Source organism: Taudactylus pleione, unplaced genomic scaffold (genome assembly GCF_031769625.1).
Source record: "Taudactylus pleione unplaced genomic scaffold, aTauple2 ptg001562l, whole genome shotgun sequence".
NCBI classification, from domain to species: Eukaryota; Metazoa; Chordata; class Amphibia; order Anura; family Myobatrachidae; genus Taudactylus; species Taudactylus pleione.
Window position 1 is genome coordinate 96692 of NW_028285959.1, and position 24165 is coordinate 120856.

General features: G+C 42.8%; 1 protein-coding gene across 1 annotated transcript in view; it reads left to right on the top strand.

The window, feature by feature from the left end:
* LOC148442374 (outer kinetochore KNL1 complex subunit KNL1-like) overlaps window positions 1-24165 on the top strand; it is a 138433-nt gene that overhangs the window by 90066 nt on the left and 24202 nt on the right. The window contains exons 16-23 of the mRNA XM_088464012.1: window positions 8773-8840; window positions 10201-10299; window positions 10886-11001; window positions 11125-11215; window positions 11344-11460; window positions 16743-16830; window positions 22621-22698; window positions 22831-22870. Coding sequence (XP_088320138.1) covers window positions 8773-8840; window positions 10201-10299; window positions 10886-11001; window positions 11125-11215; window positions 11344-11460; window positions 16743-16830; window positions 22621-22698; window positions 22831-22870 — 697 coding nt within the window. The remainder of the gene's footprint in view (window positions 1-8772; window positions 8841-10200; window positions 10300-10885; window positions 11002-11124; window positions 11216-11343; window positions 11461-16742; window positions 16831-22620; window positions 22699-22830; window positions 22871-24165) is intronic.

A 24165-nucleotide genomic window follows, 5' to 3' on the forward strand; every position in this document is an offset into this window, starting at 1 on the left:
AAGGCTTGCTACGAAGCCATTGGAAATCGATTTTTGTCTGTGCTTTTTTTTTTTTAATCTAATTTTCAGATAGGTGTTATGGATAGTGTTTTTAGCATATTTTGAATGTATGCATAATACACTTCTGTAGTATATGGTAAATCTACCTCTTTACTTAGATCTTTCAATCCACACCCATCTTGTTACAGGACGTCTATCTGTAAACTGCAGGCCATAATTTGATTCCTGCACTCTCGTGTTCTGTGCAGAAAAGTTTTTTAGAGGAAACTAGCATGTTACCAGGGAGAAAAACATTTGAGTTAACTTTATATTTTCAAATATAGGATACATCATATACCAACGGGCACATTTAAGCATTTCAAGGATCCGTACCTGGGATCCTTGTTCCTTCTTGATGCCATCAGATCTATTTCTGGTAGGCCCCACCTGTCCACAAGGTTCCGAAAAACATGTGGATGTAGGGCCCACTACCCTGCATTTATCTCTTGCCAACTGAGAAAATCGGCCTCCCAATTCAGGATTCCTGGAATGAACACTGCAGATATCGTGGGCAGATGAGTCTCTGCCCATACCAGGATCTTTGATACCTCTGCCAAGGCAGCCTGACTCCTTGTGCCCCCTTGATGATTTAGGTAGGCGACCGCGGTGCGATTTGTCCGACTGTATCTGCACCGACCTGCCCTTTAGGATTTCCTGAGCCTGCACTAAAGCTTTGAATATAGCTCTTAGTTCCAGGATGTTTATCGGTAGCCGGCTTTCCGCCACTGACCACTTTCCCTGGAAAGTGTGTGACCCCGTCATCGCCCCCCAACCTTGAAGACTGGCGTCTGTTTTGACTAATATCCAATCCGGCACCCAAAATGGGCGACCCTGCCTGAAATGCTTTGTCTGCAACCACCAGGTCAGGGACAACCGTACCTCTGGAGAGAGACGCAGCAGCTGAGACCTGATCGTGCGATGATCCTTGTTCCAGCGAGACAGAACTAATTGCTGCAATGGTCTGGAGTGGAATTGAGCGTATTCTACCATCCTGAAGGTGGCCACCATCGCCCCCAGGACCTGCATGGCAACTAGAACGGATATCTGCCTGTTGCGAAGCAACCTGCGTATTCGTGATTGTAGGGCCAGGATCTTCTCCTCCGGCAGATATATTTTCTGCACCACGGAGTCCAATCTCTCTCCCAAATGACACATCTGTTGCACTGGACAAGGTGACTACTTTTGCCAGTTTATGATCCAGCCGTGACTGTACAGACATGATACTGTCAGCCTCAAATGATCCTGTACCTGCTGTGGGGACTGCCCCAGCAATAGGAGGTCGTCCAAGTAAGGCAAAATCCTGACTCCATCATCACCGCCATCACCTTGGTGAATACCCGAGGGGCTGTGGACAGGCCAGACGTCAGGGCCTAGAACTGAAAGTGTTCCTCCCCTACCGCAAAACGAAGAAATATTTGATGAGCTTGTGTGATTGGGATGTGAAGGTAGTCATCCTGTATATCTAGGGATACCATATAGTCCCCCTGTTCCATTGCCAACACAATCGATCGCAATGTTTCCATCCTGAACCTGGGGGCTCGAACAAATTTGTTGAGCTCCCTCAGATTCAGAATAGGCCAGTATGACCCATTCGGTTTCTGAATCAAGAACAGATTGGAGTAAACCCCCTCTTGGAACTGATTCTCTGGCACCGGAATCGTAGTGATTCTGATGCTAGCAAGTCAAGGATAGCCTTCTGAAGGGCAAAGCTTTTTCTGAACCCGCCTGCGGGTTTACACAAAAGAACCTTTGCGGAGGAGTCCTCAAACGTCAGGGCGTATCCCTGGGAAAGAACTCCTCGAACCCAGGCATCCTCCGTTGTGAGGTGCCAGGGCTCTGAGAACCGAAGTAGTCGCCCCCCTACCCTGGGATCCCCCAGGGGGAGGCCCGTCCCATCAGGCCACTGGTTTATCCTGGATCCTAGATCCTGGACGTTTGTTTTGCCAGGGCTTCCTGGGTCCTGCCTTTTTTGGTGGTAGTCTCGCTGAGGACTGACCTTTGGCCTTGCCCTGCGGCCGAAATCCCCGAAAGGACTCCCTCCACAATTTAGACGAGGTTGCTGATGGCAAATCTGCCGTCTTTGAGGCTGCCATGGAGGCTACAATTTTGTCCAATTCTGGACCAAAGAGAACACCTCCTGTGAATGGAAGGAATTCTAGGGCCTTTTTGGACCCTGCATCTGCCTTCCAATCCTTCAACCAGAGGATCCTACGTGCCACCACGGACTCTGCTAAAACCTTTTAGGAAAGGATCCCTGCATCCAAGGCGGCATCTCCCAAATAAGAGGCCCCTTCTCTAAAGGAGATCATATCCAGTTGCTCCTTTATAGGCATCTGGTAAAGACTCCGTTAGTTTTGGCCCACTCCTCAATAGCTCTTGCTACCCAGGCGGTGGCCATAGCTGGGCGGGTGGCCGTTCCTGCTAGCGAAAAAATTGATTTTAGACAAATCTCCAGTCTCCTATCCGTGGTTTCCTTCAGCGAAACTGCTGGGATTAGCAGAGTGGTATGTTTAATCAGCTGTGCCGCATGCGCATCAACTGACGGTGGATTCTCCCACTTGGCACAGTCCTTTGCTGGAAAAGGATATAGAAGTGCCGTTCTTTTAGAAGAATGGCTTATCTTATCCGGACGGACCCAGGCTTCCTCCATAAGTTCTGATAAATGTTCAGACTTTGGGAATTCTGCCTTAACCACTTTCTGGCACTTAAACAGGGGGGTTTTCCTAGGCAGAAGATCCCCCTCCTCGATATTTAACACCGATTTTACCGCCTTTATCAGAAAGGGGACATTAGCTACTGGGAAATGGTCATCAAAAGTCCTGTGCCTGTTCCTCCTCGGAGGAGGCACTGGAATACTCAGCCATATGAGGCGATACATGGGCCTAGATTTAGGCTGCTTTGGCTTGACAGCCTGAGGCTGAAAAACCCCCGAGGATGATGCCATGACCTTACCAGCACCAGGGTCCATCCAAGGCGGCCACATCATGGGCATAGGATGCATCTGCTGAGGCAAACCCCAAACCGGTGGTACCGGGGCAGCCAGCCGTTCCGCCACCTGAGCCATAACCTGAGAAAAGGACGCCCAAGGGGGCTCAGGGCCTGAAACAGGCAAACTTAATTGGTGTGGAGGTTGTCTGAAACCGTTCCCACAAAGCCCATTTTGTAGAAAGTCCTGTGGGGACAATCCTGCCTTGCAGGCTATACAGGATATCAGCAACGGGGCTCCCGCCACCTGACCCTCAGACTCCTTAGACTTAACACTATGCCCCTGTTTCTGAGTGTCTATGTGCTGCTTTCTACTCAACCCACACACCTGTAGCAAGGGAAGGGGAGAGACAGTGACAGTATACAGGAATTAGTTTTTACAGAAGAAACAGTATCCATAAACAACAATCACATGTCATGCATAAATACTCCTCGAGACATATGCATATAAGCTCTCACTACCACAATCAGCCTAAGCTTAGGTAGGATAGAGCCCTGTAAAATACCAAAACCAGCAGTAGGCAAGGCATACAGGGAGACTGCCCAGCGTCCTGTTAGGAGCAGCGTTCGGAGAGCAACTGACATACACTCTGGCTGCCCTATATGGAGGCTGTGAGGAGCAATCCACAATCACTGTGCCGGAGGACTGAATTAGCATGTGGATTGGGGGAGGGCCCGCCGGGGAAGCGTACCTCCCCTATGCTGCTTGGACCTGCTCGGTAAACTGACCTGGCCGCCGCTACAAGCCCCGGCTGGTCAGGAACATCATATCCCGGCGGTCTAGGCTAGGAGAAAAGCCGTATGCCTCCAGACAGCAGCGCGCCTCCGGCCAGTCTCACCACCGGAGGCCGGACCGCCTTGTGGTCCCGGCGTCAGCGGCCGCCGCAACCACCTGCTTACCTGCCATCCCCTTGATCCGGTTGCGGTCCAGGGCCTGAGAGCCCCTGCCGAATCCCCTGCCATGGACCTGCCAAGGCTAGCGGTGCGGCACCGGAGGAGGTAGTTGCAGCGCGTGGCCGGTGCGCCTCCAATCAGGCGCGAGGCTGCTTACAGGACAGCTCAGACCACCCGCTGAGAGAGTAAACTTTTTTTTTTTTGTACTCTTCTGCAGGACTGCTCCAGCAGTCCCACAGTCTGTGGTGAACCACGCCAAACAGGAAGAACTGGCTACCTGAGGCAGGGGGTAGGGTATATGAGGAGGAACCCCGGTGCATCCTGGGAGCAGAGAACTCATTTGCATTAACTGTTTGCTGACCGGTATTCATACCCCAACGTAATGGCTATGGACCCCGAAGAAGAATTATTCATTTTTGTCCTCAATTCTACACAATACCCCATAATGACAACTAGTAAAAAAAGTTTTGGGAGATTTTTGTAAATTTAATTAAAAAAAAAGAAAACTAAGAGATCACATGTACATAAGTATTCACAGCCTTTGCCATGAAGCTCAAAATTGAGCTCAGGTGCATCCTGTTACCACTGATCGTCCTTGAGATGTCCCTACAGCTTAATTGGAGTCTACCTGTGGTAAATTCAGCTGTTTGGACATGATTTTAAAAGGCATACACCTGTCTATAGAAGGTCCCACACTTGACAGTGCATGTCAGAGCACAAACCAAGCATGAAGTCCAAAGGAATTGTCTGTAGACCTCAGACAGGATTGTCTCGAGGCACAAATCTGGGGAAGGGTACAGAAAAATATCTGTAGCTTTTGAAGGTCCCAATGGGCACAGTGGCCTCAATCAGCCGTAAATGGAAGAAGTTCGGAACCACCAGGACTCTTCCTAGAGTTGGCCGGCCGTCTAAACTGAGCGATTGGGGCAGAAGGGCCCTAGTCAGGGAGGTGACCAAGAACCCAATGGTTACTCTGTCAGAGCTACAGCATTCCTCTTTGGTGGATTGCTGCATAGATGGTTGTCCTTATGGAAGATTCTCCTCTCTCCAATCAGGCCTGTATGGTAGAGTGCCCAGACAGAAGCCACTCCTTTAGTAAAAAGCACATGGCAGCCCGCCTAGAGCCAAAATGCACCTGAAGGACCATGAGAAATAAAATCCTCTTGTCTGAAGAGACAAAGGTTGAACTCTTCGGCGTGAATGCCAGGTGTTCGGTTTGGAGGAAACCAGGCACCGCTCATTCCAAGGCCAATACCATCCCTATTGTGGAGCATGCTGTGGGGATGTTTTTCAGCAACAGGAACTGGGAGAATAGTCAGGATAGAGGGAAAGATGAATGCAGCAATGTACAGAGACATCCTGGATGAAAACCTACTCCAGAGCGCTCGTGACCTCAGACTGGGGCGACTGTTCATCTTTCAGCAGGACAACGACCATAAGCACACAGCCAAGATATCAAAAGCGTGGCTTCAGGACAACTCTGTGAATGTCCTTGAGTGGCCCAGACTTGAATCCGATTGAACATCTCTGGAGAGATCTGAAAATGGCTGTGCACTGACGCTTCCCATCCAACCTGATTGAGCTTGAGAGGAGCTGCAAAGAGGAATGGGTGAAACTGCCCAAAGATAGGTGTGCCAAGCTTGTGGCATCATAGTCAACAAAAAAAAACTTGAGGCTGTAATTGCTGCTAAAGGTGCATCAACAAAGTATTGAGTCATACAGATAGAGAATGAGTGCACCACCTCTCAAGTAAATCTATTTTGTATAGATCTTTGGATAGACTTGGAGTAGTAGGATTATTGTTAGTGCACAAATTTACTTATTTATGATCGATTATTTATATAGCGCACACATTTTTTCCAATCTCTATACATATATGAATTGCACATTTGCCGAATATTAATATATATACCAATGAAAAAGTTTACTAACCGAGTCTTCTATAATATATCCTGCGGAAAACCAACATTCTACAATGATGATAAAAGAATATATATAGCAGTGTTGTCCCCGGAAATTTTTTCCAGCCGGGTGGCATCAAGAAGGGGGCCTTCGCAATAATAAAATTTTTGTCCTGACCGTTATAATGATTTAAACTTGGGTCACTCTTCCTGGCTCCAATATGGCACATCCCCCTACAACCTACTGCCTGATACTCCCTCCCGCCCCAATGTGCCATGTCCCGTCGTCCAGAACCCTACCTAACGTGACTAGCGCCCCCTCATATTTTAGGAAAAACAAATTTAGTTGCTTCCTTTCCTTGTCACATATAAAAATCAACCAATAATGAAAAGAGGCTGGTACTCATTCTCTAGTTGACAGCATGACCGGGTGCCTTCTGTGGGAGACCAGGTATGTAGCAGACGTAGAGCAGCAGCACTCACAGGACTTCCAACACAAAAAGGTTATATACACATAAAGCTATATCAACTTTTCAGTTTAATACCAATCTGCCAATCATTTTGCTCTGCGGCCGCACTAATGACCCAGGGTCCCTGTCCCTTCAGCAGCAGCACACCACTTCAGATCACATCAGTAACTAAGATCCAATCTCAGACACACTGCTAGCCAGGGTGTATTCGCCCCTCTTAAATCCCGCTCTACCTGCCCTCCTTATGAGACACTGCTGCGGCCATCCAGACTCCAGAGCTCTGCGCAGCTGTCATGATTGACTGTAGAGACTTCGCTTAGGGTGCAAAGACTCCATCCCACGAAGGGGGCGATCCCACTGGTGACAACTGGCTGGCAGCTCGACGTCACAAACTGCATCTGTGTCCGTGTCAACAAGGACACTTTGATGGTGACTGGGCGACAGGGGACGCAGCACATTAGGGTTGGAGGACTGTTTCTGCTGGGCAATGCGCCGGAATAAAACAGCCTGGGGAGAACACTGTATAGAGATTTATTGCTGATAACCCTATATAAAAGTTCTTGTGCTGCAACTGATATTTATCAATTATTTTTAATTCCTTCCTCATTTGTTTAGGTGCTTTTACACTTGTAGGTGGATAAAGTGTTTTATTATATTGATATTGGTGTGGCTTAAGACAATAAATTCAACACCATAATTTGTATGCGTTAATATTACTATTGCATAGAAAAATTCAGCAATATTAATCTAGATCCTGCTACATATGATTCTCTTTTATATTTGCATTTTAGGTGTGTTACCCTCATTATTCATATAGTGCAGGGATGGGGAACCTCCTCTCCGGGGGCTGTATAAGGCCCACAGAATTATTTAGTCTAGCCCTCTGAGCTTTTTTTTCTGCTAGCCTCATCTGAACAGAATCTATGCAGCAGTTCCGCCTGGAGCGTCCTTGGGACGCTTCAGACTGTCACACCGCTGCCCTTACAGCTCCCCGGAGCTTCCTTAGGATGCTCTGGGCATTGCTGTAATCACTGGCAATTGTGGCCCTGCCCCATGTGATGTCAAAAGGAGGGGGCGTGGCTTGCATCGGGCCCGCATGTAATCTTCTATATATCAGAATGGCCCTTGGCAGAAAAAAGGTTCCCCACCTCTGATATAGTGCAACAGTTTTATCATGTATGTCCTTTTTATAGCATGTATATTACTCAAAAGTTCAAATTTAGGAAGGTATGGGTTGATGATATCAATTTTGCTTATGTAATTTCCTTCAGCAAAACGCATGTACGTGTATATGCATAAAGTCACTTATTTATATACACAAATAGAAGCTATATTCCAGTATCAACATAGCCAATGTTTAAAGTCATATACCCATGTTCATTGCTTTCATAAGAATTAGATGTTTTATTTGATTTATATCCTTTATTTTCTCTATGAACACACATGACAGGCATTCAGCATTGCATCTACATATACTGTATATCCAATATTATTGTTCATGTAGTACATTTGTGGAGTTTTCAATAATCCTCTCTATTAGTATATAGTAGCTATGTTAAGCACTCTTAAATATGGAGCTGCATGTGTGGCCGATTCTCTGTGCAACAGATTAGTAGTGCTAGCTGTATTCATATAACCCGAAAATATTACCAATTGTGCCCTATATTTGGGATGTACATCCTTTATATTGGTATATTTGCTAAATTGATGTACAGAATCATAGTTTATGCTGGACAGCACGTCTAATCACTTCTCTTGTGCCTCTAATCCCTGTTATTGTTCCGCTGCATTCTACAATAGATACTCACTGATTTTAAAGTTATTAAATAATTTACATCTTATTCACACATAGCTATAGGTCAAGGCTTTGAAAAAGCAAATTCAGTGAAACGTGCGTCTGCTTGTACCAGCCGCACGGCGCTCCATCTCTGACCTATAGCTGTGTGAATAAGTTGTGAATTATTTAATAACCAACTCCTCTTATTCACATAAAACTGGAAGCGACAAATCTGCTTTGCTAGATTACACTGATCAATTTGGTATGCAACATTTGTACATCTGTATGTGATTAAAACAAATTACTGTGGGGCCCAGCATCTGTAGTACACTTTGAGTGGTGTTTCACTATGTCTGTAATGTGAATAAGACTCTATATTTAAAGAAAAAGACACTACGCTATTCTTTTTAGAGCGGCCAAGACTTCGCCGTATGGCTTATAGATGCTAGGTTATGGGGACACATTTGTATCATTATTTAAGAAGAAGAAACAGTCTGTTACAAACCTTCCAAAGATTCTCTTTGAGTCATTCAGAATTTCTTAGCAGAGACAGAGCACCTGGGAGGGAACAGATGAGCAGAAGGAAGCATTACCTTGTGCATATAGAAGAGCATCTAGATGCAGCTACTATTTTTCAATGCTTACCTACACCACAATTTGTATTTGAAAGAGTGATGCATTAAAAATTTTTCTTTTTTTTGCACAGTTCAGCAGTGCTCTCAGATGGACTCTCAGTTACCTTGGGATTCTGGATGTGCGCAAACCCTATGGCAGGTAAGTTTCCTTCTGCACTTCAAGCTAAAATGTATTCTTTTGTTTTGGTCAGAAAGCTCTAAGACAGATTTTCCCAAACCCAGTCCTCATGGCCCGCTCCCAGAGCCTTATTTAGTTCTGAATGGAAGTTCAAAGCTGCACGCAAGCAGCTTTGCAATTCCGTCCTTGCAGATATGGTAATGTAGCAGGAGGTATCACACCTCCTGCTGCATTAATTTCCCGAGCTGCGTTGTTCAACGCAGAATCGGATAATCTGCGGGCACTGGCCAGCTAAATGACCCATGGGATCACGCAAGCCGGCCACTGCAGATGAGAGGAAGAGGCCAGAAAGTCTGTCAGCCAGCGAGGATCCTTCCTCTTCCTCCCCCCAGTCTTCACCCCCCAAACAGCAGCAAACTGTTAATCACCGACAGTCTGCTGACGCTCTGCGTGCGTTTACGCTGGACCTGTACTGCATATGCGCAGTACGGGTCAGGTGACTGCGCAGATTCCCCACCATTACTGCTGAATAAGGGCCACACTCAAGACAATAAGGATATACATGCTTCAGCACAGGTGGGTAAATCAAACTGACTGAGGTAATAATTAAGCCAACTGTGCTCATCATGCATGGATATCCTTAGTACCTGGACTGTGAGTGGGCCATGAGGAAAGGAACTGGGAAACCATAATCTAAAATATGAAATTGACCATTAATTTTCCCATTTATGTAGAGTTTACTTGTTATGCAACTTAAACTTACCATTGTTTTCTATTGGATCATTTTAATCTTTTTTGTTTCTTATACAGGTTGAGTCTCCCATATCCGAATATTCCGAAATACGGAAGTTTTTTGGAACGACTGAGATAATGAAACCTTTGATTTTTGATTTATTGTACACAAACTTTTTCTAAGGCACAAATTATTACAAATATTGTATAAAATAACCTTCAGGCTTTGTGTATAAGGTGTATATAACACATAAATGCATTCTGTGTGTATATTTGGGTCCCATTCCCAAGATATTTCATTATGATATGCAAAGATCCAAAATACGGAATATTCCGTTATCCAAAATACCCCTGGTCCCAAGCATTTTGGATATCGGAGACTCAACTTGTATAACAATCTCACTGAATTAAAGGTTTAGTACTGCTTAACCTTGTCATGTAGGTAGGTTAAGGAAACAAATCTCTAAATGAATAGAGAGAGATTAGAAAATGTATGTTCTAATACTAAATGTATGCTATACAAATAATTTTATGTCCTATTTATTTTAGAGGTTATGAATCTGTTGAAGGCCATTTTTAAGTTTTTGTTTGTTTTTTGTTTTTTTTACAATAAAGATTTTCAAGATCTCCATTTGTTTTTCTTCCCCAGAAATTTCAAGATAAAACAATTACAGCAAAGGAATTTTTTATACTACTTAGGATCCGTATTCTAATCCAGAAGCCAAGATACAGTGAACTTCCTGCAAATGTATGATTTCCTGTTTGTACTCGTACTGCATTTTTGCTGATATATAGCTTCTCTATTTGAGTGTCTCGTTTGTTGTGTTAGAAATATGTAAATGAACAATTTCTTTCTGTTGGAGAAAACTTTAGGGCTAAGATTGTTTGTTTGATTGTGAAAATATATAGAAACTCATCAGTTCCAGTAATGTTATATTTTGTTCCTTGAAACATATTTTCGATAACTCTCTACATTTTTATAGAACAAAAAAACAGTGCAGTTTCTCAAATGTTTAATGTCTGGAGCATAAATCACTCCACAGAACCATATAGTTGTTCAGAGATTATTAAATCAATGTAGAATGTGTTTTTTTACTTGAAGGGTTTGTTTGTCCTTTTTACACTCTTTTCCCCAACAACGGATATCTGCATCTCTGGGGGGAATTCAATTCCCGACATATGCCAATCCATGCCGCAATTGGCAGATCTGTTCACAGTCAGGCATTGCGGTTATGCCTGGCAGCACTTACTGCAGAATTGAATCTCCCCTCACCTGCCCTATAATTGCCAATCCCACACATCTTCTTCTGTTAATTATTTCCCTCTCCCTGCAGCATGCTAGGAATGAAGCCCTATCATCAGAAGACATCTTGCTAGATCAATACATATACCAACCTAAGCTGCAAGTGTATGAGGAGGAATGCCAATCCCTGTACCAAACAATTGAGGAGTAAGTTTTAATGTGTGTAACATACTTTATGTACTAATATATTACTGGTCAATAATTATCAAATTTTTAGGCTTTAAGATTGCTAATTGGGAAACCTACAATTTCAAAATCTGTGCTTATTAGGTTAAAGGTTTGTCTGAAGCTGCAAGAGAAGCCTTTAGTGCAAATCAACAATCTACTTTTGGAAGCTATGAGTATGTGCTCAGAAAATGAGGTAAATTTATTTAACACAATGTTGTTTAGGTCCATGCATCCACTATGTAGTGACTGCTGAACTTTTATTAATTTGTGTGATTTTTGTGAGTCTGGGCAAATTTTAATCTATTTTTATTTTTTCCCCAGCTGATGTTCTTTGGTGTAAAACTAAAAAATCTTAAGGCTATGTATTCCAAGAAAAGTAAGCTTTTAGCTCATCAAAGAAAAGTCTCCATGTATGGAAAACTGCTCCACAGAGCTCAGGTATTGCTGTTTTATCTTGTATTCATGGCTAAAGGTAGCTTGCCCCTTAATGAGCGAACACATCTAGCATGTTTGTACTCTTACCTTTGCCAGGAATAATTCTGTTTGAGGGATGCTGTCAGTACCAGCACCTGGGGTTTGTAAGCACAAATTCTCTATTGCTGGGAATGCGGGTTAGGGGCTGTATAACCTAGTACTCACTAGGCACAAATGGGGCAATAAGGGGCCATTTTTGTTTTCAATGGTTGACAATGCTGGTCCTGGACAGGAGGAGACAATCCCCTATCTGTTTGAGCCGCCACCTTGGCAGGCTTTCTCCCACAGAGGAAAGCTTGCCTAAATTGTCAGATACAAATCCACAGCTGCTGTCCCTCTTTCCCCACCTTGCTGGAATTTGTAGCTTGGGATTTTAACGTTTTCAGTGGTTTTTTATCTTGTTTTGTAGAGTTTGATTTTTATGTGCTCAAAGTTTGGCAAAAATGCATGATTAGCTGAGGGTGAGCACCATTTGTGTAGAGAGTAAAGCCGCATACACACTTAACAATATCCCTCATGGAGCATATCGTTAAGTGTTTCCCCTGCATTGCCGGGCTCAATGTCGTTAACGACATTGAGCATACACACTGAATGATATTGTTAACGATATCATTCAGTGACTGCACCCTCCCTCATCCCCTTATTTGCAGAACCTGACGATATAGTCAGGTTGCCCTTCAAGAACGGGCAATGAAAGACATTAACGATCCGGGGGAGCGCACATAGTTAACGATATCTTGCATACACTGGACGATATTGAACGTGATGAACGATAAAGATATCGTTAAACTTATTGTGTAGTGTGTATGCGGCTTAAGGGCGGGTTGCTTGTGGGCAATGTAGCCAATCCAGCAGAATTGGCCTAGTTTACGTCCTCCACTTACTCGACTAGGAATAACTTGCAAGGAAGATGTATTTCGTTCGGTCTCCCCTACTCCCTCGCATCTTCAGTCTATTCTGGGCTTAGAATATCTCCATGCATAATGTAACCCCTTACTAAGATCTACAGTATCAGCACTAGACCCAGAGGTGTAGCATGTAGCCAGGGTGCCCAGTGCACGTGCGTGCAATGGCGCCTCTGCAAGCGTTCCAGGAGCGAGGCGGGTCCATACGGGGTTAAAGTAAAGGGAAGTAAAAATAAACATTAGGGGCAGTATCAAACTGGGGCATGGAGGGCTCAAATACCCACTAAAATAATTTCACTAATAAAATCCAGTTTTGTGTGCACTCAATAAAAATACACCTTACAGTATATGGCAGTGTCTCTGCAATTGGAAACCTCCTAAATAAATTGATTCTTCCTGGGCAGACAATCTTCAGTCTGTATCCACTATTCATGCATGTAAGAGATCACACGGTCCCGAAGATGCCTGTTTGTGTAGGAATATAATGTCCTAAACATACAACAAAGGTTCAACCAGACCTTTGATTCATGTCCCGTTTCCCGTACAGCCTTCTACCCCATCTCTCCAGCCTCTTTCCCTGCCACTCCCGCCGTCTGCCCCCTGCCACTCCCGACACTCCAGCTTTAAGCCTCTTCTTACTCCAGCCCCCTTATATATCAGCCCCCATTATATATCTGTGTCGAACAAATCCCCCCACCTCCCACACTGATTGCAGCAGGCCAGCAGCATGCACTATAAAACCCCTCAGTCACTGACTTCCCCACCCTCACCTCCCTCACGCAGGGCCCTATAAAACTTATATTTGTAAAGGGCAGCACTGTGCAACAAAAAGGCATCACGCTGCCAAAATGCACCTCGCTCTTTTAATTTTTTTGGGGGGGGGCGGCAAGTACCGGCTCCTCTGTCTGTGGATGTGACGTCATGACGCCACTCACATTGCATGAAGATGGAAGTGCCCTTGAAGCTGGCTCCCGTATACAGTCCAGATTCCTAAAAACCCTGCCTACCTAACAGGGCCGGATTAAGCCTTCGGGGTCCAGGGGCACTTAAGACAGGGGGGTCAGTACCACCTCCCCTGTCTGTGCCCACCTCCTCCCCCCACAACTCCATGAGCCTGTTAGAGAATATATATATATATATATTCTCTATCTATATCCACACATAAACCATTCTATTGTGTAGTAAATGTCCCCGACAAACTCCGTCCCTATATATATCGACAAACTCTGTGTATGTGTGTGTATAGAGAAGTAGATGGGTGTGGCGCCAATACTCTTTCAATGTGAAGTGACACAGTATATAGTGAGCATATAGTGTACATATAGCAAACAAAACCTAAAATATTAAGCCGTCAGCTCTGAATCAACATAAAAAATACTCGTGCTAGTATTTTAAAAACAATGTAGACAAAGGGGGGAGTTGATATTAGAGCGACTATTTTGCTAAAAAATTGTGTAAATGTGAATAAATAGTTTGAATAAATATAGTGATAAAATTAATAACAGATTTATTATAGACACAGAGTAAGGGACCTCAAAGATAAAAAAAGTTACCCTTAATCACACATAAATAAACAAAGTATAAAATCCAGAGGCATTTCATACATATATAAATAAAAATGTAAATATAAAATCAAGAGGCATTTCATACAATAGTAAACAGATGGAGATAAAAAATTGATTTTAAACGAAATAAATAAGGAATAAATATAGCAGCTTATCTGATACAACGAGAGAGACTGTTTTCAGAGTTCATGAGGCATAGGTCAGACACTCTCAACGCGTTTCGTCTCTAGACTTCATCAAGGGGAGAGTGTGTTAGTGAGGTAGACTGTTGTTTGTACCCCACTGAGAGTTCAAGAGGGGGTCATGGGGCCGCATCACTTCCTGTGCTCAGGAGTTCATATGTTAGCAAAAAACTTTAATAAGATAGCTTATGGGTTGTTAATCTCAATAAAACAACATCATCCTATTTATATACAAAGTTAAAAGTAACTATATTTATAACTTAGATGTAGGGCTGGGTCCGTCTAAACAAAATGTCATTTCCGCCCTTCTTTGATTACTTCCGTCCTACTCCCGTACGTCACATCCGTTCCACCGCCTTTGTGAAGAAATCCTTAAAAAATCAAGATCGTCCCGGAGTGATGTCACTTTCGTGCATCTCAATCATATATTAACACCTGGCTGCGTCATGTTGCTTCCGCTCTGACTGTACGTTTGCATCCGGCCGCATCACGTGTATCGCATCACTTCCGTCCTGGCTAGGCGCTGTGTCCGGAACGTTCAAAGCCATTACTTCCGCCCTGACTTAGCGCTACACCTGGAATAGATATCCGCCATCACAACTCGTTTCATTCAGATTTCTGGTTACCATAGTGATGCTTCCGCCCTTATAGACGTGTAGTGGATTTGGCTTTCGCCCATACACTAAATACACATCTTTAAACGTACCATGCTTTCTACAGCTCAAAAAAGAAAATAAATGTTAGAATCATATGCAAAAAAAAAATAAAAAAATTTTTACATTTCCTATTTCAAGCTCACTGATGAAAAATAGTAGAGCAACAGATCCCTCTATCTGTCACACTGATGGAAACCTGGTAGTTGCTATCACATAGCAGATTTCTGACTTTGTTTATGCGGTTAATTTTTATTAACCATTTGTGATCATAGCTTTCTCATATACCCCATGTGCAAACTCCTTTATATTAACCTGTGTCAGCTGTCTTTTTGGTAGTGTGATAGAAGCTATGTCAGGTGACTGCCTTACCTCTTTAAAAGCCATTAGCTGGCAGGTGAGCTTTAAACCAGGTAACATTTTTTCAGTCTAAACTATGTGATAGCAGCTACCAGGTTTCCATCAGTGTGACGGATAGTGTAGGACCTGCAGTAAGTGGGGTCCCGTGATGTGGGCTGCGGGCTTAAATGCATTGATCAATCCATGAACTAAATCCCCATTATATATATATATATATATATATATATATATATATATATAAATTTTTCACTCTAGCTCCGGCGGCAGGCAGGGAGCCGGAGCTAGAGAGGGCAACCTTGTTTTGTCCAGCGGGTGAGAATGGCACCCGCAGGCTGTGAGGGCAGGGTGCTTTTTGCCCTTCAGAAGGAGGGCAGGGCGCCGCGCCAAAACAGCCTAGCGGGAAGGCACAGTGCGCGGCGCCGCCAGACACCATCGGCGCCTGGAGCTCAAGCTCCATCGGAACCGCCCTCCCCTTTTACGGTTACCTGCAAATGTCAGATTTCTGCAGTGGCTCAGTACTGGTAGGGATCCAGGTCTGAGCTTTTTTTTTTCCATAGAAAGGTCAGTGGCTACTGACTTGGATGTTGAGGTTTCCTCCTATTCGAAGGAGTTCTCCAGGTGAGGTGGTGTGCAGTAAGACACGTCATTTGATAATAAGCTCATCACTTGATGCAGTTTCCTAAACCATTTATTTCTACTCTTGAACGATCTCTTTGCTTTACTCTCCTTAACTAGAAGTTTTGTTTTGTAAGATGTGGGTAAAATAATGTAAACTTCAGGTTTAATGCAGACTTTATCCTCTGCAGGGGGACTTCAATTTCTCAGTATCCTCAAAGGTAGATACTAACATAGTGTGCTTATCAAATACCACAAGTATTCAAATTCTAATCTCTTAAGGATGGCACAGATAGCATTTAAGACCTACCTTATAATTCCATTAGGTTAACAAGGTGTTTGAAAATTGGTCAGAACAGCTTTTGGGATGTCTTCAGTCTGATAGGCTAAGAACATTTGCTGATGACCTCCTGGTTAGCATCTAAGCATGTGCTGAGTGCTGCTCTTGATGCAAAACTAATTGGTGCAAGGATTTCCACTTCCTTGGTCACACTGATGAAATCAGAAGACCAATCTAGGCATTTACATTTATATTTTTAGATATTTCTGTTTTATATTTATTGGTATGTTGGCCAATTGCCTCAGTTTCTCCATAGACCCTGCTCTGCGAAGCAATAGTACAAAGTTTAGCAAATACCCACTCCCTTCCTTTGACACACACACACATTCAATAATACAAGTGCAAACATACTGATTGCAAATGCAAACCAACACATTTTTAACTGCATTAAGAACAAACACAAACCTTTGGCTTTGCCCTTCTTTCTACATTTACCCCAGTGCCAATATGCTCCTACTTTCTTGCTCCACATTTTCCCTATCTGTGCATGTTGCTTCGTCGTATTCCATAGTTGGCGTTCCTGTAACCGGTTCTTTGTGAAGACCATTCAGCTTTACAACAACCAAAGGCCTGGTTCACTTAGCGAATTGACCTATGTTGCTTGAATATGGTTTCCTGTCATACAGGTGCAGTTTGAACAACTCCAGGGAAGAATAAGTGAGACAGATCAGCTTATTGAAGAGCTTGATGATTGCATCTCTAACCTAGAAATTGGTATGTTTGGTCTTTTAAGGTTTTATTAAAAGGGATATATGGTTGTGGTGTTTTGGTGGTTTTTAGTTATTAATTGTAAGACTAATATACTGTCTTTTTTTTATTTGATTAATGTATTTATAAGATAGAACTATGCAGGTCAGTTGGATATTTTGCATTGAACAGCAACTAGTTTTTACATGATGATACCACTAGTTCTATTCACCAAAGGGAAGTCACACAATCTAAAATACATTTATTGTAGAATAGGCTAGTTACTTGTAAATACATAACATAAGTTACTATCTGCAGTTTGATTAAAAGATGTCTAAATGTGCCGAGTAGATATGAAATTGCATAGACTATTGTGTGCCACCATTACATCTTTTAGCTACAAGTTTTGTGTTCTTAGATGCTTCTAAATCCTAATACTGTATATTTGTAAATGTTAGTAGCTTTATGGAAGCCAATTTATATCTTAGGTTTATGTAATCATACTACATGCTGCAATCTGAGGTGGTGTAACCACAAAGGCTTAATTCTCACCACCACTTTCAGACGTAACCAATCATTGCATACTGTGCAGTGGGCCTCCAATTTGATTGGGTTATTATCTGGCATGTTAAATGCAGTTGGATGAGGACTGCAGATCACTGCTATTTATGCCTATACTGTATGACCACACTAAGGCAGCAGCCATTAGTGAACATGGTAAACGTCTGAATCTCGTTTAACATATATAACACACACACACTACCGTTCAAAGGTTTGGGGTCACTTAGAAACGTCCTTATTTTTGAAAGAAAAGCACTGTTTTTCTTGTTTTTTTTTCAATGATAACATTAAATTAATTAGAAATACACTACATACATTGTTAATGTGGTAAATGACTATACTAGCTGCAAACATCTGGTTTTTAGAAAACGCTTGTGCAATTATGTTGGCACAGCTGAAAACTGGTTTGCTCGTTAGAGGAGCTATAAAACTGGCCTACCTTTGAGCTAGTTGAGTATCTGGAGCATCACGTTTGTGGGTTCAATTATACTCTCCAAATGGCCAGAAAAAGAGAACTATCATTTGAAACTCGACAGTCTATTCTTGTTCTTAGAAATTAAGACTATTCCATGCGAGAATTTGCCAAGAAACTGAACATTTCCTACAACGGTGTGTACTACTCTCTTCAAAGAACAGCACAAACAGGCTCTAACCAGAGTAGAAAGAGAAGCGGGAGGCCCCGGTGCACAACTGTGCAAGAAGACCAGTACAATAGTCTCTCTAGTTTGAGAAATAGATGCCTCACAAGTCCTGAACTGGCAGCTTCATTAAATGGTACCCGCAAAACGCCAGTGTCAACGTCTACAGTGAAGAGGTGACTCCAGGATGATGGCCATATCTGAGACTGGCCAATAAAAGGAAAATATTAATATGGGCAAAAGAACACAGACATTGGACAGAGGAAGATTGGAAAAAAGTGTTATGGACAGACTAATCGAAGTTTGAGGTGTTTGGATCACCCAGAAGAACATTTGTGAGATGCAGAACAAGTGAAAAGATGCTGGAAGTGTGCCTGACGCCATCTGTCAAGCATGGTGGAGGTAATGTTATGGTCTGGGGCTGCTTTGGTGCTGGTAAAGTGGGAGATTTGTACAAGGTAAAAGGTATTTTGAATAAGGAAGGCTATCACTCCATTTTGCAGTGCCATACCCTGTGGACAGCGCTTGATATGAGCCAATTTCCTCCTCCCAGGACAATGACCCAAAGCACACCTCCAAATTATGCAAGAACTGTTTAGGGAAGAAGCAAGCAGCTGGAATTCTATCTAATGGAGTGGCCAGCATAGTCACCAGATCTCAAACCCATTGAGCTGTTGTGGGAGCAGCTTGACCGTATGGTACGCAAGAAATGGCCATCAAGCCAATCCAACTTGTGGGAGGTGCTTCAGGAAGCATGGGGTGAATATTATTCAGATTACCTCAACAAATTAACAGCTAGAATGCCAAAGGTCTGCAATGCTGTATTTGCTGCAAAAGGAACATTCTTTGACAAAAGCAAAGTTTGAAGGACAATGTTGTTTCAAATAAATATCTTTTTTTTTTTTGGGGAACAAGATGGAGAATTAGATCAACAACAAATTACATTCATCCTGCAAGGTATAGGGTTCATCCTAACCAACAATTACATGCGATTTGAGGATGAATTCTTCCTGCAGCAGTGCGGCACAGCAATGGGAACCAAGTTCGCCCCGAGTTACGCAAATCTCTGAGTCATTGGGAGGACAATAACATCTGATCCTCTGGCAAACTTGGGGCGAACTTTGTTCTCTGGAGAAGGTATATAGACATTGTCCTTTTCGTTTGGCAAGGCTGTAAAACATCACTGGATGCCTTCATAGCACAGATTAATAAGAATGACCGCAACCTTGTTTTCACCACACAGTACAGTCGGGAACAAGTCCAATTCCTAGATCGTCACATATTTGTCCAAAACAGGATACATACAAGAACATATAGTAAACTGGTTGTTAATTGTTACTGTCGCCCCTAATGTAACTATCATCCTAGTTGGATCAACCGCATTCCTTTGAGCCAGCTCACTCGAGTTAGGAGGCATTGTTCCAACATCGAAGATTATATAACATAAGGCAGTAATCTCAAAGATTAATTTAGAGAAAAACACTATAGCATGAGTCAGGTCGAGGAAGCTTTTAATAAGTCACTCATGAATCCCAGAACGCCACTTTTAGAGTATAAGGATAAAGAAACACAAGAGGAGAATAATAAGATCTACTTCATAACTAACTATTCAGGGGTAGCACACAAAGTGAAGAGGATCCTTAAAAACCATTGGGCATTACTCCATATGGATGACAAATTACATTCCCTACTACCTATCCAACCAGATATTAGTCTTCCGCAAGGCATCGGATCTAGGTAGGAAACTAGAGATCACATTAGACCATAGAAAATCCATTCTATAAAGCAAACTTTGGACGGCCAGAAAGTCAATGTAGGCTTCTATCATTGTGGCAGGTGCCGGGCCTGTAAACAATTACACTATAGAAGCAGTACACCAACTACAGAAATAACATCGGCCAGAACCAATAAAAAAATATGGGATCAGGGACTTTATCACCTGTGATAGTTGCAAATTTATTGTTACCAGCTATTTATATAGCGCACACGTATTCCGCAGCGCTTTACATAGAAGATCTGGACATTTACATCAGTCCCTGCTCCAGTGGAGCTTACAATCTATATTCCCTACCACATGTACACGCACACATATAGTGTTCCTTCTAGCTCCGGCGGGAGGCAGGGCGCTGGAGCTAGAGAGGGCATGCCCGCGCGCGCGTACGAGAAGGGGGCGCGGTCATCGGAAAAGGGGGCGTGTCTATAAGACGCGTCCCCTTTTCGTCACTCTTGGGGGCGTGCCCGGCACTTACGGACACGCCGGGCAGCCCCCAAGCCCTGCAGACAGGGAGAATAGATGCCGGGCGCATGCGCCCGGCGTCTATTCTCCGGCGGTGACCGGGTCACCGCATGTTTCTCCACCCGCGGGACACTGCGTCCCGCGGGTGAGAACGGCTCCCGCAGGCTGTGAGGGCAGGGCGCTTTTTGTCCTCCTCCTCCATACACACTAGGGGTAATTTGTGTTGGGAGCCAATTAACCTACCAGTATATTTTTGGAGTGTGGGAGGAAACTGGAGTACCCAAAGGAAACCCACGCAAGCACAGGGAGAATATACAAACTCCACACAGGTAGGGCCATGGTGGGAATCGAACCCATGACCTCAGTGCTGTGAGGCAGTAACGCTAACCATTACACTGTCTGTGCTGCCCATATACATGTTAAAGTGCACGTGTCAACTTCAGTATATTGGGACAACTACACGTAACCTAAAATTCAGGATCAGTGAACACATCTAATATTAAAAATTGATTTGTGGGGCATAGTGTTTTGGATCATTTCAGAATGGTCCATGACAGTAACCCGGAAGGACTCCAATTAAACTGGACCTTCTCTATTCCAGTGTATCTGAGAGGTGGGGATCATGTGATTAGAATTGATCAGGTAGAGAGCCGCTGGATTTTTGACATGAAGACCCTTCAACCAGAGGGACTAAATATAGACCCATAAGCAATTATCTATACCAACGGGGGAAATGGCAGCGTAATATCTATCTTGTAACCAAACTCTCGAACAATCAAAACAATAGATTAAGTCCATAATATACCCACTGACCTCCAAATACTCCCGATCATTCAAGAAAAGAGGAATTCGTCATGTACATTTTCAATACACTGATGCGAGTGGGAAATTAACTATACTATTGTACAACCATGTTCCATTTTGAATCCCATGTTATCACATCCTAAATAATGAGCAATAAATCATATTTTATGACAAAAGGAAGATCTTAAAATACTGATTAAGAGAACATCAAAACCATGTATATTACCCAGCATGTAGGGGTATGGATAGTAGTATATGTATATGAGAGAGAACACATTCCCTACTAAAATATACAGTCAGGTTCATAAATATTGGGACATTGACAGAATTTTCATATTTTGGCCTCTATTCACCACCACAATGGCTATGAAATGAAACAAACAAGATGTGATTTAACTGCAGACTTTCAGATTTAATTTGATTTACATCCAAATCAGGTGAACGGTGTAGGAATTAGTAATGAGATTAGTGACATGGAAGCTCCGGTAAGGTATATAAGACGCACTTTGAACCCACTACACTACCTACCCTTGAAAAAGTCTCTATAAGAGATGAAACGCATTGGGAAACTTGCTTGTCTTTCCTTGGATATACCCATATTTTATCTTTGTTCCCTCGTATGTCATTGCCACCCCCATCCCAATTGTTGTCACCCCTATACACCTGTCACTGTGCTAGTGAACCAGAATAAAACCTGTGTTTTAGCTGCATTTTAAGTGATAATGTCAGTGTTTTAGTTGGATCTCAGTCCATAACCTCTCTCCCGCACACATCAACCCTGTGGAGCAAGGTCATCTGGTGGACCAGCAGGCATACGACAGATCAGGTAAGTTAGCACCACTTACTAATTGCACTGCACAATAGTGACTATCAGTACCTGATGCTCCGGTTCTTCTTCTGGGTGTTTTTTGAGGTAGAGGGGAACTGTAAGACCATCAAAACACCAGCGAAGAGGGTTTCAGACTGTCTCTCATTGGACTCTATACATCAATAGCAACTTTAAAAGTATAGACTTAAATGTACTGTGACATTTAAAAGAATACACTGCCACAAGTTTTTGCAACCCGGTTGAGTAAGCCAAACTGACACATTTTTAAGAACGCCCATCCTACAGTGCAAGCAGGTGGTTTACAACGGGACTCACGTATAACATCACTAGCATTTCGACACAAAGCTTGGCACATAAATTATCCCACACCATAAACACATATATATCCAGTATTTAGCCATTAGATCTCTAAGTGCTGAAGTAACTTCCTGTATCAAATAAAAATCATTTCTAACCTTGCCAATGTCTTGACTATATGTTCTATTCATTTTGCAACTCATTTGATAAATAAGTCAGTTTTCATGTAAAACACATTATTTCGGTGACTCCAAACTTTTGGACGGTAGTGTGCATATGTATGTGTGTATGGTTGATTGGGATTCCCAAATACATTTATCACAATGATGTCACAGGTTTGGTGGTAAAGTGAGCAACAACACCGTGACCCGTGGTAGCAATTTAGCCATTGTTTGCTTACACACATCTTGTCATTTGTCAGCATGCATGCATTTGATATTCCTATTTTTTAGAAACTGCCAAACTGGATGAGGAATGCAGAAATCCTAACCTGGCAGATAAAGTCCAAGGTGGTGTAGAAATACATAATGGTAAGTAAAAGTAAGCGTTACTTGGGAGAGAATACGTTGCTATTGTGTTGTGTGAATACCGAAGGCTCATGATACTTGTATTCTAAAGCTGATACAGCAGTAATTATACAAAATGTGCTCTTTTGTTGTTAGAGATTGAACATTTGAAGTCAGTGGAGCAGGATTGTAACGGGTAAGATTAATTTTTAATTTAACACAAATTGGTAGTACTAATGCTTTTTGTGAAGTAAATATATTCATGTAAAGCAGGGATGGGGAGCCGTATAAGGCCCTCTGAATCATTTGGTCTAGCCCTTTGAGCTCTTTTCTGCTAGCCCCATCTGGCTAGCAGGGTACCTAGAATGGCACCCTGCAGCCAGAATCTATGCAGCAGTGCCACCTGGAGCGTCCTTAGGGCACTTCAAACTGTCACACAGCTGCCCTTACAGCTCCCCTGAGGATGCTCCAGGCATTGCTGTAATCACTGGCAATTGTGGCCCCGCCCCTGTGTGACATCACACGAGGAGCTGTGGCCTGCACCAGGCCCGCAAATAATGGTGTATGTATATCCCGCTAATAATATAATATATATATCAAAATGGCCCTCAGCAGAAAAAAGGTTCCCCTATCCTGATGTAAAGGATCTATAAGTAGTAATGAGAAAAAAAACATCACTTCCGCCCATGCACTCATGCTTCACCGCTTGTCTGTGGTAGACCATAATCTGATGTCCGCTATGTCATTTCCACCCGGCTGTGTGTAGCCTCTCGCGTCACTTCCACCCATACGTGAGGAAATTATGTTTATTTATTTGCGTTTATTGCACATATTATCTCAGTCTTGCACATTTATTTATTCTAATGGTTCATTCAGCACTGTATCACAGTATTTATTAGCACATTTTTTATCAGCTTCACTCTCCATTTTAATTTTTAACAAATCACCATTATTACATTGCTGTAGGACTGACACCTATACCATTAAGGAGTGCTTTTATCTTTGGTGCATTATATTGATCTCCCTGTGATTTTATGAGTTTTGAATATTGATTTTATATATATATATATTTTTAGGAAGTAAAGTGTTCTTTTAGTTCACTTGACGCTGTAGTCTCTCATATATATACTCTGAATTCTATATATCAGTGGAAAGCAAATTTTATTTTGGCAATATTATGGAGGGGGTGAATTGCCCAGTCGCAAAGTATCAACTGCTTTTTACCTTTTGTGCCTGTCATCTCATTCCTAACGAAAGCAAGAGTTTCCAGTCTTTGTCTTGAGTTCATTCTATGTGTTGCCTTGGGACTTTAAACTGGTTGTATGTTTTCTCCATCCCCCAATCTAATTACTTAACGCAGTTGAATTAAAATGTAATTATTGGAATGTTGGTATTCCTATTGTCTTAAGTTATACTTCTCTAAATACAGTCATAGTTCCGCACATGGATGTTAGAAAGATTTGTCTTATTTGGAGGGTGAATACTGATGTG